At 35.1% G+C, this 16,205-nt stretch overlaps 1 protein-coding gene across 1 annotated transcript; it reads right to left on the reverse strand.

Moving 5' to 3' along the window:
- Positions 1 to 12,349: 12,349 nt before the first annotated feature.
- On the reverse strand, positions 12,350 to 14,604 carry LOC140037912 (uncharacterized). The gene is made up of 3 exons (XM_072083080.1): positions 14,531 to 14,604; positions 13,032 to 14,404; positions 12,350 to 12,927 (listed from the first exon to the last, which is right to left on the reverse strand). The coding sequence occupies exons 1-3, from the start codon at positions 14,602 to 14,604 to the stop codon at positions 12,350 to 12,352; spliced, it is 2,025 nt and encodes a 674-aa protein (XP_071939181.1).
- Positions 14,605 to 16,205: the final 1,601 nt, after the last annotated feature.

Genomic DNA, 16,205 nt, shown 5'->3' on the forward strand with positions numbered 1-16,205 from the left:
GATGAAAACAATGATGTAAGTAGCAGATGATGATTGGAGAAGATGATGCCTTTTTTTTAAATTTCAATTTGGCCGCTCAATTTATTTTTCTACTAAAATGAAGTAAGGAAGTTTTTAAAATTTCAATTGAGTCTTGAACTAACTATTGGTATACTTTGCAAATAGGGATAATATAGGAAATTTTCATCTGGCCATTAATTTGGATGATTTTCATCCAAAGTCCACATTAGATCAAACCACAAGGGAATTTTCTATATTTTACCCTTATTTAAATATTTTGAAAGAAAACTTGTCAAGCACCTAAAATTATTTGTGCTTATATATATAGGATAAAACATAGTAAATATAAGGTAGGTTTTCTTAACTACCAGCTTTCACTTTTGTCAAAAATTTTATTTTCTTTTGCAAGTCAAAGTCAAATTAGATTTGTTATCCCTTGCATTATGTTCAAAATCAACTAGAATAACACCAAGTAGTACTATGTTATTTAATTTAAACTATATTTAATAAAATTAAGTAATTTCATTCTAAATCTAACTGTATTTTGTAAGAAAATTGCAATGCAATTCTCTTCCTAAAATAAAATATTGACATTGATACTTAAATTTATAATCTTTAATGCTATTATGTTCCACCACAGCAGGAGCCCAACATTGATACATTAGAAAGCTTTCTATTATTTTATACAAAATTGCTTATAGTATATGTGTATGAAATTAAGAGACTATCATTTATTTATGAAATATCTAAATAAAGATCAATTGTACAGTTATGCAACCATTTACTTTAAAACTTTTTGTTTGCTGAAGGAGTTGCTAATTTAAAATGCCATGTTTAAAAGCTTAAATTTTCTGAATTGGCATAATAGAAATACCATACTCATACATCAAGTGCAGTAGAAGAATTACAATACTTGGATATTATTGAAAGTACTAATTACTTGGTAGCTCCCATGCATTTATTTGAAGTAATCTGTGTATAAAAATGTAAATGGTATAAAAAATGCTCATATCAAACCCAGATTATGAGTTAGTTTTATAATATGAAATGATATTTTATTTGGATAATATATGAAACAATTTGGAGTTATGGCATTTCATGTTGACCTTTGGAATCATCAAATGAATTTGTCTTAGATGCTTCAATTACTGATGGTCCATCATCTCTACAAGTAAAGGAACATAGATTTTATCATAAATTAGAAATGAAATGTGTAATAAATTTATTGCAACCACATTTGTCAATAAAAATAAAAGGTGATTACCTTTGTATTTGAAGAACTTCCCTATAGACATAATGCCTTGGCGTATGAAGTTAGCATTTCTCGATTTTGATCTTCTTTTAGAATAGTTGACATGGACATCCCTCTAGATAACGCCACATATAACAATCTATGAAAAAAAAGGGATTGTGGCAAGTAAACACCTATATGTTAAATCGTTTGCATTCATACCTTATTAATCGTCATTACAAGGCACAATCAAATTGGGTATTGCCCTCTCTTGAATTGAAATTGGTAACTTTTATTTTCTGCTAGAGATAGAGGAATTTGTGGTTATAATACCTGTTTCATGATTGATACTTTTGGGTTCATTGAATAAAATATATAATCGTACAAATTGATGATAGGCATACCTGTTTCATGTTGTGGTCTACTATCACAATTTTTCTGTGAACTAAATTGTCTTTGAATCTTTTGCATATCATTCTTGTACCGTTACACAACCCATTTGAGGGTCCAAATTTCTCAATAACATGATTGGATAAACTTTATTGAACACTAACTTGTATGGTGATAATCCCATTCGGAGTAAGAGAGTTCGAAATTTATTTTTTGATAATTGCTATTGATGTAGTCAACTCCTTCATCAAGAACTTTTGAAAGTTCTTTCTTCTCTAGGAAACTCTCTAATTATTGTTTCATTTAGAATGCCGACTGTCTCAACCTTTGCAGCATGTATTGCATAGTTTTGTCATATATTCTACGAAGCATGCATTTTGTTTTAGTGGCAGATAAATACTGTCATTAGTTCTTCTTCAAAAGCTTCTCCATTTTTTATATTTAATCAGCATTTTCGTTGGTATTTGAATCATGTCATCCTCTTTAATTAGTTTTTCTCTATTTCCAACCCATAATAAAAAGTCACTAAAATTTGAGTTACGTCTTGCACACATATTTCTTGTTAGATTCACCTTTTCCATTTTAATCAATAAGGTTGACATGAAAAAACTTGTGATGACAGTTTTTTCCCTAGCTTGCCAAAAATCACCTCAAAGACATCAATTTTCCCTCCAAAATCTTTTTCATTATTCATTATGTCTTTTAGTGATCTTTCAAGTGTCAATAACAAATCTTTTAGCTGATAGAGCTTCATCCCAAACTATCGGTTTTTATTGTTTAAGTAATTTTGCATGACCAGTTTATTTTAATATGGAATAAAGACTGCTTTCAGTAATTAGGTTATGTGGTCTTTTAAAGTAGAAGCGTGTAGTGCAGTTCTTCTATCAAACATTAGAGCTGTTGCCACTCCAAATATTTCAGTAATAAGTACAATCATTTTTTTTAATCTTGGATGAGATAATAATGTATGTACAAAAATGTTCTTTTCGACTCCTCCGGGTCCATCAATGAAAAAGATATTACCTATTCTAGTGTTTACCTTTGTTGATCTTGATCCCTATCTTTTGATGTTTACAAAACAAATTGATGATACTAATATCTCTCCAAGAAATATTTTCAGTTATGAAGTTATGTGATTCCATGAACAAGTGCTATTGAAAGAAGACAAAGGTTGCTGAAAGCTGTCGGACGCTCAAAAAGACTGCATCGGACGTCCGAAAACCATTGAATATCTTCGGACGTAGAAAACCAGCCTACCGGACGTCCGAAAGAATTGAAAAAAATCTCTTAAACTCTCTGCCTGCTGTCGGCTCTGTTTTGAAACTCGGACCGGACCGGCCGGTCGAACCGGGAACCGGCCAGGTAGCCGGTCCGAGTCTTATTAAAAAACCGGAAATTTAAAACCCGGTCAAAGCCGGTCAAAAACCGGGTTTGACCGGAAAAAAACCGGTGTTTCCGGTTCAACAGTAATTTTTTTTAAAAAAAATTCAAACTTTATAATATTATGTTTTGACCCCCTAAATTGTTAAAACTTATCGATATACCTCAAATATTTGATACTTTATAAATATTGTCCTAAAATTTGATGTTATTTTTCAATTAAACTCATAATTTTAATTCTAAACTTGTTAATATTTATTAAATAATATAAATTGCTACTTAATTGTTCTAATTTCTTTATATTTTCTTGTTAAATATATTTGAAACATCAAATATATATGAATATACCTTTATTAATATCAATATATTATTAGATATTATAAATATAATATTTTAATTTTTAAATAATTTTTATTTATGACGTCATCCGGTTCGACCCCTATCGACCCCCGGTCGAACCCATTGACCCCTGACCCCTGACCTTGGCCGAGTCGCTATCCGGTCCGGTTCTGAAAACATAGGCTGTCGGACGCATAAAACAGGGCTATCGAACGTCCGACACTACCAACTGATAGTTGACTGTTTAGCTACTTTCTATCCGTTGGAAGCATTTATGAGGCACTTTCTTGGCTCTATATAAATAGTGGTTGGTCAGATATTTCAAACAATTTTGGCACACTGAAGATACAAAAGATCTAGAGAGATTTTAGTAAGAAAATACTCTTCAAAGAAGATTTGTAGTCTTAGTGGTGTGAGGTTCATTGTAAGCTTTTCATTTGTAAGTGAATACTTCATGAGTGTAGCTCTGTGAGGGTTATCCGAGTGATAGTAAAACTTTCTTGCTTGATCAAATGTGGCTTGGGGCGAGGAGGAAGTGATCATTCCTTTGTACACAATAGTGATTGTAATTCATCAACTTGAAATAGTTTGTTTGAATCAATCTACAAGCTCAAGAGGAGTTGGGTAGTTAATTGGTTTGCAATTCTTTCCTTTTTATTTACTTATTCATACGTTTATGATTTTTAAATTGTTTATCTCTTCTACTCACAAGCACTTGTACTTTCTTATCAACTGCTCCATTGTGTGGTCGCCTAGAAAAGGGTTGTTTTCGGACCTAACAATTGGTATCAGAGCTTGGTCTCCTAGAGATTAAGTTCAATCGGTTTTGGAGTAAAGATGACAACCAACAATGCTATGTTCTTTGAAGGACATTCTGTCATTAGACCACCTATGTTTAATGGGTCAAATTATGTGAGTTGGAAAGAAAGACTGATTATTTTTTTGCAATCTATTGATATTGAATTGTGGTTTATTATTAGTGAAGGTCCATATGATGACTCTCTTATAGATGAAAATACTCAGAGATCTAGACCAAAAACAAGAAATGAACTGACTGCTGCGGATAGAGCTCATCTCACATTAAATGCAAAAGCCATGAATGTGTTATATTGTACTTTAGACTCAAATGAATCTATTAGAGTCAAAGGCTGCAAGTTAGCCAAGAAAATTTGGGATAAACTGAGAGAAATTCATGAAGGTAGTGAGAATGTTAGAGAACAAAAGAAGTCCATTTTAGTTACAAAGTATGAATATTTCAAGATGCAACCTCATGAAAACATTGATGAGATGTATTGTAGATTCAATGACCTCATTAAGGATTTAGAGGTGCTAGAAAAAGAATATTCTCTTGGTGAGAAAAATAGAAAAATCCTGAATGCCTTATCCAATGATTGGGAAAATATAGTGACTGCTATTGAGGAGGCTAAAGATTTGAATACTATGCCTATTGAATCTCTTATTAATTCTCTAACCTCTTATGAGCTGAAGCTTAAGTCCAAAATACAAGAGGATGAGGATGCGAAAGTAAAAAAGAGCATTGCTCTAAAAGCATCTCAAGATGAAGATAATTCTGCCTCTCTAGATGAAGATGATGCAGAAGGTGATGACAATGATATCACACTCATCACAAGAAGTTTCAAACGAATACTCAACAAGAGGAGATTCAGAAAAGATGGATCTAGCAATTCACTCCCAAATCAGTTCAACAACCTAAGAAACAAAGGGAAGCTAGAGTTTAACAAAAAGTAAACTGATAAGTGCTTTGAATGCGGCCAACCTGGACACTATGCAAGTGAATGTCCAGTGATGAAAAAGAAAGAAGGAAGAAAATCAAGATTCAACAAATTTCAATTCACATGGAATGAGTGCAACTCCGATGGTGAAATTGAAGAGGATGAAGAATCTGCTCAATTGGCTTTTATGGCCATTGGAGATGATGAGGTAACATCTTGTAATTCTTAATTTGAAAGTGATGATGAAACTGATGATGATCTTGAATCTTTCATTATAAAATTGCATGATAGTTTGAAAGAATCTTACGTTAGAAACAAGGAGTTAAAACAGAAAATTAGTTTTTGACTTCGAAATAATACAAATCTTTTTCAACAAAATAAAAAGTTGAAAGCTGAAAATGATTACTTCAAAAAGAGTAAGACTGCTTTACACTTACAGCTTGATAGAAAAACAAACCTTTGTGAATTGTTCAAAAAGGAACAAGGTGATTTGAAAAGAAGAATGGATGGTCTAAATGAGTTGCTTAAACACAAGAAACAAGTCTGTTTTCAAAAGAATAGGTTGAATTCTAATTCCAACGAATTTGCTATTCATAGGAGAAGACAAGTAAGATTTATTAAATCTGTTTATGTAAATAACTCTTTGGTTATGTGCAATTTTTATTGTCAAAAAGGTCACATGAAAAGTGATTGTTATGTGAGAAAAAATATGAGAAGAGGTATGAAATGCATGTGGATAGTTAGACATGATGCTAACTTTAACAAGTAGGAGATTTTATTAATCATTGCAGTGATTCTTGTTCACAATATTTTTTTCTTTTGATATTTCTGATACTTTGATCTGAGTTTTCGCTGATATTTTTGAATACTACTGAATCTATATGATGTCAAAAAGGGTGAGAAAAGAACTATTCTGATCTAACGATGATTTGCTAATCTCTCTGTGATATGTTGGTATGTTGGTATTGCTGAATTCTGGTATCATTTCTTTATTTTTGTTTGGAATATTGGATTCTCTGTTATTGTTATTGGATTATGGTTGTTGGTTATTACTCTCATCTTATGATGACAAAAAGGAGGAGAGATTGATACAATGTGTAAGGGGGAGTTATTCTGAGATTATGAGTTTGGCTCTTAAAAGTTTTGGTTGCGATGATTGAGGGGGAGCTTATACTTATTTTTGTTTCTTTCCATCCATTGTTTTGTCATCATCAAAAAGGGGGAGAATGTTGATCTTGATCCCTATTTTTTGATGTTTACAAAACAAATGAATGATACTAATATCTCTCCAAGAAATATTTTCAGTTATGAAGTTATGTGATTCCATGAACAAGTGCAATTGAAAGAAGACAAAGGTTGCTGAAAGCTGTCAGACGCTCAAAAGGACTGCATTGGACGTCCGACAACCATTGAGTATCTTCGGACGTAGAAAACCAGCCTACCGAACGTCCTAAGGAATTGAAAAAATTCCCAGTTTTTCATCATACCTTCGGACGCAGAAAACCAACCTACCGGACGTCCGAAAGAATTGAAGAAAATCTCTTAAACTCTCTGCCTGCTGTTGGACGCATAAAACAGGACTACCGGACGTCCAACACTGCTAACGGATAGTTAACTGTTCAGCTACTTTCTATCCGTTGGAAGCATTTATGAGGCACTTTCTTAGCTCTATATAAATAGTGGTTGGTCAGATACTTCAAACAATTTTGGTACACTGAAGATACAAAAGATCTAGAAAGATTTTAGTGAGAAAAAAATTCTCTTCAAAGAAGATTTGTAGTCTTAGTGGTGTGAGGTTCATTGTAAGTTTTTCATTTGTGAGTGAATACTTCATGAGTGTAACTCTGTGAGAGTTATCCGAGTGATAGTAAAACTTCCTTGATTGATCAAATGCGGCTTGGGGCGAGGAGGAAGTGATCCTTCTTTTGTACACAAGAGTGATTGTAATTCATCAACTTGAAATAGTTTGTTTGAATCAATCTACAAGCTCAAGAGGAGTTGGGTAGTTAATTGGTTTGCAATTCTTTCCTTTTTATTTACTTATTTATACGTTTATGATCTTTAAATTGTTTATCTCTTCTACTCACAAGCACTTGTGCTTTCTTATCAACTGTTCCATTGTGTGGTCGCCTAGAAAAGGGTTGTTTTCGGGCCTAACAACCTTTTGAACTATTTTCTAAAATGCTTATTCTTGTTATAGATTTAGCTTTAGTTCAACTTCACAATCAGTTTGATTAGCATTTATTTTGCCTATTTTTAGTTAGGACTTAGAGTAAATTTTTGATGTGTTTTAAGTTAAAATGGAAGAATTGAATTCCTTTAAAAGTTACTTTCATACAAATAGTGTTTCTTAACCAAAACATGTAAAAGTGTGGGTAATATGCAAATTTATGTTATTTTTGTAGCCTTTTGTATCTTGTGAATTAATTCAAATCAAGAGAACTTTGACAGCTTTTGACACATCTTAGTATTTTGGCTATATCGTGAGGTACAAATACACTACAAGAAAATTGCGTTTCTGTGACAGGCGAAAGTCGTCACTAAAAATTCAGAAGTCGTCACAAAAAAGTCAGTGATGACTTTTACTACTGTCACTAGTTCTATGTCACAAAAGGGGGTCCATGTGACGACTGTTGAAAGTCGTCACAAACGATTTCGCTTTTGTGATGACTCTTGTCGTCACTCATTGTTGTACATTGTGTGACGACTTTTATTGTCACTAAGCTGGCTAAATTCTTGTCATAGTCAACCCTTGGAGTTGTCACATTATGCTTCCGTTCAGTGACGACTTTTGTTGTCATTGTTTTCCATCCATAAAAAGTGACGACTTTCTGGTGTCACTAATGAAACCTGTTGGCAGTGACAACTTTTTTATTGTCATTTATTTTTTTTTGTAAAAGCAATAATCTAATGTTAATTACGCAACATAGCTGCCAACAATCACAAAACGTTCATTGAGTAGCAAGGAGGAAAAAAAAGCCAACATACGAAAAGAAAGCCAACATTCATTTCCAATAGAAGATCAACCCAAATACATATATATATAAATGTTGCCTCAAATGAGTCATAAACCATGCACCATCCAAAATAAGTCATTCAGTTATAATACTAGTGATTTCCCATCCACAATAGAGAGTAGTAATGTTCTATACAAAAATATGAGCACGATTCCCATCTAGAACAAAACATGAGCACGATAGGCCTTGTAGTCTTCAAATCAAAAATCATCTTCACAGCAATGACTGGCTTCTTCTTCTTGGGAATCGTGTTAGAATCTACATGTTACCAAAATTGAAGCAATGAGCACTGGTGTTAAAACTGGAACTACATTTCTAGATAGGAACCATATTATAAAAACTAATGTCACTCTAATTTGAAATTTTAGCAATCTAAGTAAATTGCTTAACACAAAAATAAAGTGAAATTATAGCAAATAAGACATTGAATGTATATTCTGTGAAATATAGAATAACAATACAAACACAATAAATAACTGCATGTTCATAAATATATATGCAATAACAATAACAATAACAACAATAAAATTCTAAAATTATTGAGAGCCTAGATGATCATAAACCATACAGTATATCAAGAAAAAAAAACACACACACACACACAATCACAGGTGCCTCTTTTTCCTTAGCACAAAAAAAAAATTCTGATACAGAAAAATTTAGATGAGTTCAACAAAGAAAAAAGTGGAATACATCCCAACGTTCAAACACCTTTGCTTTAAAAACACTAAAGTTTTGGTTGCAACATTCAGCACCTCAATGGCTGTAATTAAACATGAACAAAATTTCAAGCACCTAAATCAGCCTCAAGCAACTCAATTGCATTAAACAGGAATCAGATTTGGTGGAACCAGATTTCAAGTGCCATCAAACAACTAAATTGACATCAAGCAACCCAATTGTATTAAAAATGAATCTCTATTTTGTAGAACCAGAATTCAAGTGCCTCAATTGTAATAATTATGAAGAGCAAACAATTTATTTATACCTGACACAGAAGTTGCTTATTTGCGCAAGTCTTTCAGCTAGTTAGCTAACTCATCATACAGGCTTCTTGTTTCTGTTTGTTGCTGTTGCAAGGTCTTAATCAACTCTTGCTGAGTAGTGAATTGTTGAGTTACTTCTGCAGCTCATTTTTCTGCTTCATCTGCTCTTTTTCGGCTGTCCTCAATCTCATGCCTCCAGCGTTCTACCTCAGCAGCTTGCTTCTTGGTTGCACTACGACCGCGGATGTGTCCAGGTATGTAACCAAGTTCTTGCTCGCACATTTCCTTGCTAGTCATTGAAGTTGTAGCCTGCAATTCCCTCATTTTGTCCTAGGCAAGTAAAAAATATGATCATTATGTAGCTGGAATGGATGTCAATAATTTAAAATTTCATTATCCAAGTGAAACAGCTCACCAAGGTCTCTTTTGCTTTGTCATTTACCAGCCCTCTTGACTTCTTTGACTTTCGACTTAACTTAAACATGTCTATCTCTGAAAGCTCGACATCTTCTTTCCTTTTCTGTCCAAATTTTCAATTTTTTCATTTTCAGTCATATGACAAAAAGGATGTACATGTACAAGTGTTGGCTAGGTTTCACATTACCTTTTCCTCAACAACTCTTGCAAGCGATTTTGTGCCAACAGTAGTGTGGCAGTCATTTTTGGCACGATTTTGCTTGTTACGTTCCCTAATTTTCTGCCACAAATTAGTGAAAATTTTAACTGACAAAGATTAGCAAATTTGTGAAGTGAAATCTGAAATTTAATAAAAGGATAGGTTATTTTGACAAGCTAACCTTAAATTCATCATTTTCAAAGTAGCTGACCAGCCACTTCCAATCTTCTTCACTCACACCTTCAGGAACTTGCCTCAATGCTTCTTGCCTTGATTCAAAACTCTGGAAATACTTGTGAAGCCGATATCGATGGTTTCGATATTATGTGTTTAACTGCCTATTAATAGCAGTTTTTGAGGTGATGTGCTCTAGAAATCGAAAGTCATCCTACAATAACAGTGCAATCTACTTAAAACCAAGCAAATCTAAAGCAGTAAAATCTCTCATACTTTTTGGATGAAATTAGAGTATTAGCATGTCAACAAATACCGTAACCGTACTATATATGCCTTCTCGGTCACCGAGATTGAGATGGAACCACTTTAGAACATTAAGCCTAGCAGCCTTCCTAACAACACAACCCCCTTCTGTGATGAAGTATTGAGAATCCTTCCCAACAATCCGCCGAATACAATCATCAATTTCAATGGTGAGTGTCTCATTAGCCTCCCTTTTTTTTGATAATGATAGATTTCGTGTACGTCCTCTTCTTCTTGCTGACAGCAGCATAGCTATTAACAAATATCAGTCCATACATTACTTTGACCACATTAACAAAGTCAGTCATGAAATAGAAACTTGGTTTTTAATTTCAGCCGTGAAAATAAAGTCTAACTTACCATTTTCTTACTCATCCGAAACTGGAATAGTCTCATTTTCTCCGGATGCATGAGACTCAGATGTCTGAGGGTGTATCATCCTACTCTCACTAGCAATTTCTCTAGGTGAAGAAGTTGGAGTGATAGATATTGCATTCTCTGAGGATATACTCTTGGATGCACTTCTTGGTTGATTGCTTCCAACTGAATTAGGTATTGCAGGCTGTTGTGCACCTTGAGCTTTTCTCGACAGCATTTGGCCTCACTTTCCTGGTCCAGCCATCTAAAAGTAACAAGAAGTTAGTGTTACAGCATAGTATAATTTAGGAATAAAAACTAGTTAACCAGAGTTAAAGAGATTAAACTTAGTGTCATGTAGTCCTCATCAATTTCACCTATTCCGAATCGATGTCATTATCACTAAGAATCTCCTCTCCGTCTTCCTCATTGTTAGACTCATGTTCATTCACTTCATCATCATCATTAATGAAGTCTTCAAAGGTGCCATTTGAGATATTTTTTGACTTCTCAGCATGTACAATGGATGAAGGTACAGCCTTCGGTATCTCATTGTCTTCTCTTGAAAGTAATGGTGGATTGTCGAGGTCTATTATAATAGTGAAATCCCCAGTTGCTTCTTCTTGATATATTTCCTCAACAATTGGTTCTTTTTCTAAATCTTCAGGAACATCATACAAGTTCCTTGGACTGAACCTCTCGACGACAAACCAGTTTTTGCCTAGTTTCAAGTCTTCAAGATAAAAGACTTGTTGGACATGTTGAGGGAGGACATATGGTTGGTCTTCATACCATTTTCTGGACGAATTGAAACTTGTGATACCCCATTCTTTGTTCACTTGCATCCCAACACTATCATCGGTCTTCCACCAGTCACACTTGAATACTATAACCTTTTTTTTCCCGAGCCAGTATCTTACTTCAATAATTTGTTGTATCACACCATAAAAATCGATCATATTGTTACCATGCTCACCTCTAACTACAATACCACTGTTTTGAGTCTTTCTTTGCCTTTCCCGATTTTTCGTGTGAAACCTATACCCATTAACCATGCAGCCCGTATACATGCAAACTCGGTTGTCTAACCCAAATGCTAATGCTCGAAGCTCGCCATTGGAAGCCTCGCTGCCATACATAACCTAGTAAGGACAATTTCACCTAAATCAGTAATTTATTGTATTAGAGATAAAAAAAAAAGTAGGCTGTCCAAATGACACTACAAACATACACTCTGTTTAACCCATTTTGCAAATTCTCTATCGTGCCTTTGGTCCACATTTTCAGCACTCTCTGCCTCCAACTCCATTTTATGCGCACTATAGACAAAAACAATAAACCCATAAAATTTTTATGAACATATCAAAATATAGAACAAAGGTACAAGCTTTAATTAACATTAAAAGCTTACTTTATATAGTCATTAAGCTCATCACAATTGTTCAATATAAATGTATGAATTTTTTCCAGCTCTAAGTCAAGGAAATTGCCCCTTTTGGGCCCTCCAAATGGACGACCAAGGCATGAAAAAATGGACAATTCACTAGTATTATATCCCCTATCATTGTTTCATTCAGGCTTGTTGAATATCGTATCAATATTGTCTAGGTACATAGAGCAGAATGTCAAGCATTCTTTATCTATGTACCGCTCAGCAATGCATCCCTCTGGCCGGGCCTTATTCCCAACATACCGGGCCTTATTCCCAACATAACTTTTCAGCACTGCCATATGTCTTTCTCAAAGAAAAATAAAAGAAATTAGAAGATTGCAGTGGTCTTTAATAAAAAAAAAACTTACAAGGCTATATGTACAATTCTCTATCTCTCAAATGGGAACATCCAACGATATTGCGCTGGACCGCCAAGGATAGCTTCAGCAGGCAAGTGAACCATCAAATGCATCATTATATCGAAGAAAGCTGGAGGGAACAACCTCTCTAATTTACATAAGATGACTGCAATTTTTTGGCCTAACTCCTCCAGAACCTCTCTATGTAATGTTCTAGCACATAATTTTTTGAAGAATTCACTTAACTCGAATAGCACTTGCCGAACTTCTTTTGTTAAACTTCCACGGATTGCAAGTGGGAGTAGCCTTTGTATGAAAATGTGGAAGTCATGACCTTTCATTCCAGAAATTTGAAACTGGCCATTCTTTATACATCGGCAAATGTTAGAGGCAAACCCATCTGGATATTTGACAGAATTCAAGAACTCACATGCTTTTTTTTTCTCCTCCTTGGTTAGGCTGTAACAGGCATGTGGCATGATATAAGAGTCACCATTTGGAATCAAATGTAGCTCTTTTTTCAAACCCAAATCCTTCAAATCTTGACGACACAACCAGTGGTCTTTGGTTTTGTTTTCAATATCCATAATTGTGGCAATGACAGCCTCTGAGACATTTTGGACACATGCATTAAATCCAAATTATGCCTAAGAAGAAGGTCTGCCCAATATGGTAACTCAAAGAAACAACTTTTCTTTGTCCAGTTCAAACCACTCTCAGAACGCTTGCGTTTCTTTGCATTGGATTGCGCCTTGGTCTTCCCAAAATTTACCTCCATATTTTGTACCTGATCCAAAATTTCATTTCCAGATAAAGGTGCAACAGGATTCCTAAAGTCCACATTGCCATCGAAAGGTTTTTTTTCTCGCCGCCAAGAATGGTCAATGGGTAAGAAACGGCGATGACCTGTGTAACACAACTTTTTTTGGTGTGGTAAATGTATGCAAGTTGTCTCAACCATGCAAATAGGACATGCTTGATACCCTTTCGTACTCCATCCGGACAGCATTGCATAAGCTGGAAAATTATTTATAATCCATAGTAAAGCTGCCCGGAGGTCAAATTTCTTGCCACTATATGCATCATATGTTTCAACACCAAGCCACATTTCATTCAGTTCATCTATTAGAGGCTCCATGTAAACATCAATCTCATTTCCCGGGGATTTAGGCCTAGGAATTAGCATTGATAGGAAAAAGAAAGGATCTCTCATACACTTCCAAGGGGGCAGATTGTATGGCACTAGATAAATAGGCCAGATGCTATAAGCACTACTCATGGTCCCAAAAGAATTGAAACCATCAGTTGCAAGACCTAACCTCACATTTCTAGGATCAACGGCGAAGTCCGGATGCAACCTATCAAAGTGTTTCCATACTTCACTGTCTACTGGATGCCGCATGATGTTATCATCATGCACACACTTTTCTTTATGCCATCTCATATCTGAAGCTATTTCTTTGTGGGTATATAATCGTTGCAGCCTAGGCTTCAAAGGAAAGTAACGCAAAACTTTGCGTGGAACTCTTGAACCTGCCATCTTGTAGCGAGGTTCTTTACAATTTAGATTTGGACAAGTGTCTAAATTTTCATTTTCCTTGCGGAAGAGAACACAATCATTGACACAAGCATGGATTTTTTCAGATTTAAAACCTAAGTCTCGAATGAGTTTCTCAGCATCAGCAAAAGACTTGGGAACTGTGGCTTCAGGAGGTAGTGCATGCCTAAAAATTTCCAGCAATGCATTGAAGGACTTTATAGTCCACCCGCTCATTGTTTTCAAATGGAGCAAAGTGACTACAAAGGATAGCTTTGAGTAAAAATGATTCCCTGGATACAGCTCCTTTTTTGCATCTTCTAACAATTTAGGAAAGTTATCTATGTCACTATGATTCGCATTTAGACTATCATCCGTTGATTCTTCCCTACCAGCCCAATTGTCCCCCCATTGTGCTGTCCCAATGTCGTGCAACATGTCATTTAAATCTTCAGTAACACTATCCTCCTCTCCATCCCCATGTTCAGTACTATCCCCACAATTTTGGTGTCGAAATTGTTCCCCATGGTGTATCCATCTTGTGTAGCTTTTACGAATGCCTTGAGTCAATAAATGATCCTCCACAACTGTTTTAGTTTGGTTACAAAAATTATTGCATTGTGTATATGGGCATGGGATTTTCTAATTTTCAACTTTTTGAGAATATGCAAACTTGAGGAAATTTTTGACTCCGAGTTCATAAGCCTTGTCCTTCCTATTGCTAATCTTCATCCAAGTTTTATCCATGTCCTAGATATAGACACATCAGCCTTTAGTACAAAATACTTTTCTAACATCAAACTAAAGAGAATAATTTGTTAACTAGCCTTTTCAAAAATTAAGGCTACAAGTCATATGAAAAGCAGCCATAAAAGTAATATGAAAATTCATATGAAAAGCCATGAAATCAGTATCACATATCAAGAAAAGTAATATGTAAAGCAGCCACGAAATGAACATGAAATTAACCATGAAAGCAGTTTCCTAAAATCCAAAAAAGCCATATGTAAAGCAGCCATGAAATTAACCATGAAATCAATAGAAATTAAAGAGCAGAGACTTCAACAAATGCACTAGCAATCAACAAATGTTAATACCAACTGATGGTTAATACCAACAAATGCACTAGCAATCAACAAACAAATGTTAAAGAGGGGAGACTTCTAAAGCTCAGACTTTAAAACAAACAGAACAGAACAAAAAATACGCTTGTTAATGCCAACCCAAAAAAAAAGAACAAAAATAAGGAAAAATTAAAAGAAGAACAAAGTCCTCTACGATGTTAAAGCCAGATACCTCTATGATGTTATGGAACAAAGTCAATAAAAGAAGAACCGTACACAGAAATTTCTCAAGATACAAACTGAAAATGTAACATTTCAGAAGCCCAAATTGCCTCGGATAATGGCAAGGAAATGAAGCCTTTCGGGGGCAGGACAGAAGCCATTGGATAATGAGCTAACAAAAACAAGGGAAAATTAAAATGTAGGTTCGAAAATGGCAAGGAAATGAAGAACAAAGAACAAACTTCAGTTGAACTTACCTGAGAAATGTATAGCTTTCCCCAATTGCCTCGGATTTGCTGGTGCTAAAGAGCTCGACGCGGTTGCGGGTCAATAGAGGGGAGAAAGGGCTATCGGCAGTGGTGAAGGAAATGTTGAAGAATAAATTATGGTGTTGGATAGCTCAGACTTCAGCGGCTGATGGTGGTGGATAGCGGCGGACTTCAGCGGTTAACGGTGGTGAGCGGCATTTCGACGCGGTTGCGGGTCAATGGAGGGGAGAAAGGGTCATCGTCAGTGGTGAAGGAAAGGCTGAAGAATAAAGCTCAAGTTACTGGGTAGCGGCGAACTTCAGCGGCTGATGGTGGTGGATAGCGGCGGACTTCAACGGCTAACGGTGGCGAGCGGCATTTCGAATCTACGGGAAGGAAGGGTTAGTTCACCATAGGAAGAAAAGACTGAGAATGAAATTTGTCTAAGTGTTGGAAGAGAGAAGCGGCGAGACTTTTGTTTGTGTGTGAACAACAAAAAACGACGTCGTTTTGTAGAGATTTCAGCCACCCGCCTCGTGCCTCTTTCAGATTTCAGACTGGCGCTCTTTTTTTTTTTGGCATCTAAGCACGTCTTTGAGATTCCAGGATTCACGCCTTTAGCTTCATACATCTTTTTTCTTTTTTTTTTTAGCCAAATTTTTTTTTAGGTTTCTTTTTTCATACTTAATCTCTTTTTTTTTCCTTAATCTCATCTATAAATATCAAATAAATTATTTGATATTGGTTTCATTTTTGTGCATGTATATATATGTGTGCTTGTTTGTGTCTATATACATCTTTTTAGGTTTGGACA

This window comes from Coffea arabica, chromosome 3c, assembly GCF_036785885.1.
Source record: "Coffea arabica cultivar ET-39 chromosome 3c, Coffea Arabica ET-39 HiFi, whole genome shotgun sequence".
Lineage (NCBI taxonomy): Eukaryota > Viridiplantae > Streptophyta > Magnoliopsida > Gentianales > Rubiaceae > Coffea > Coffea arabica.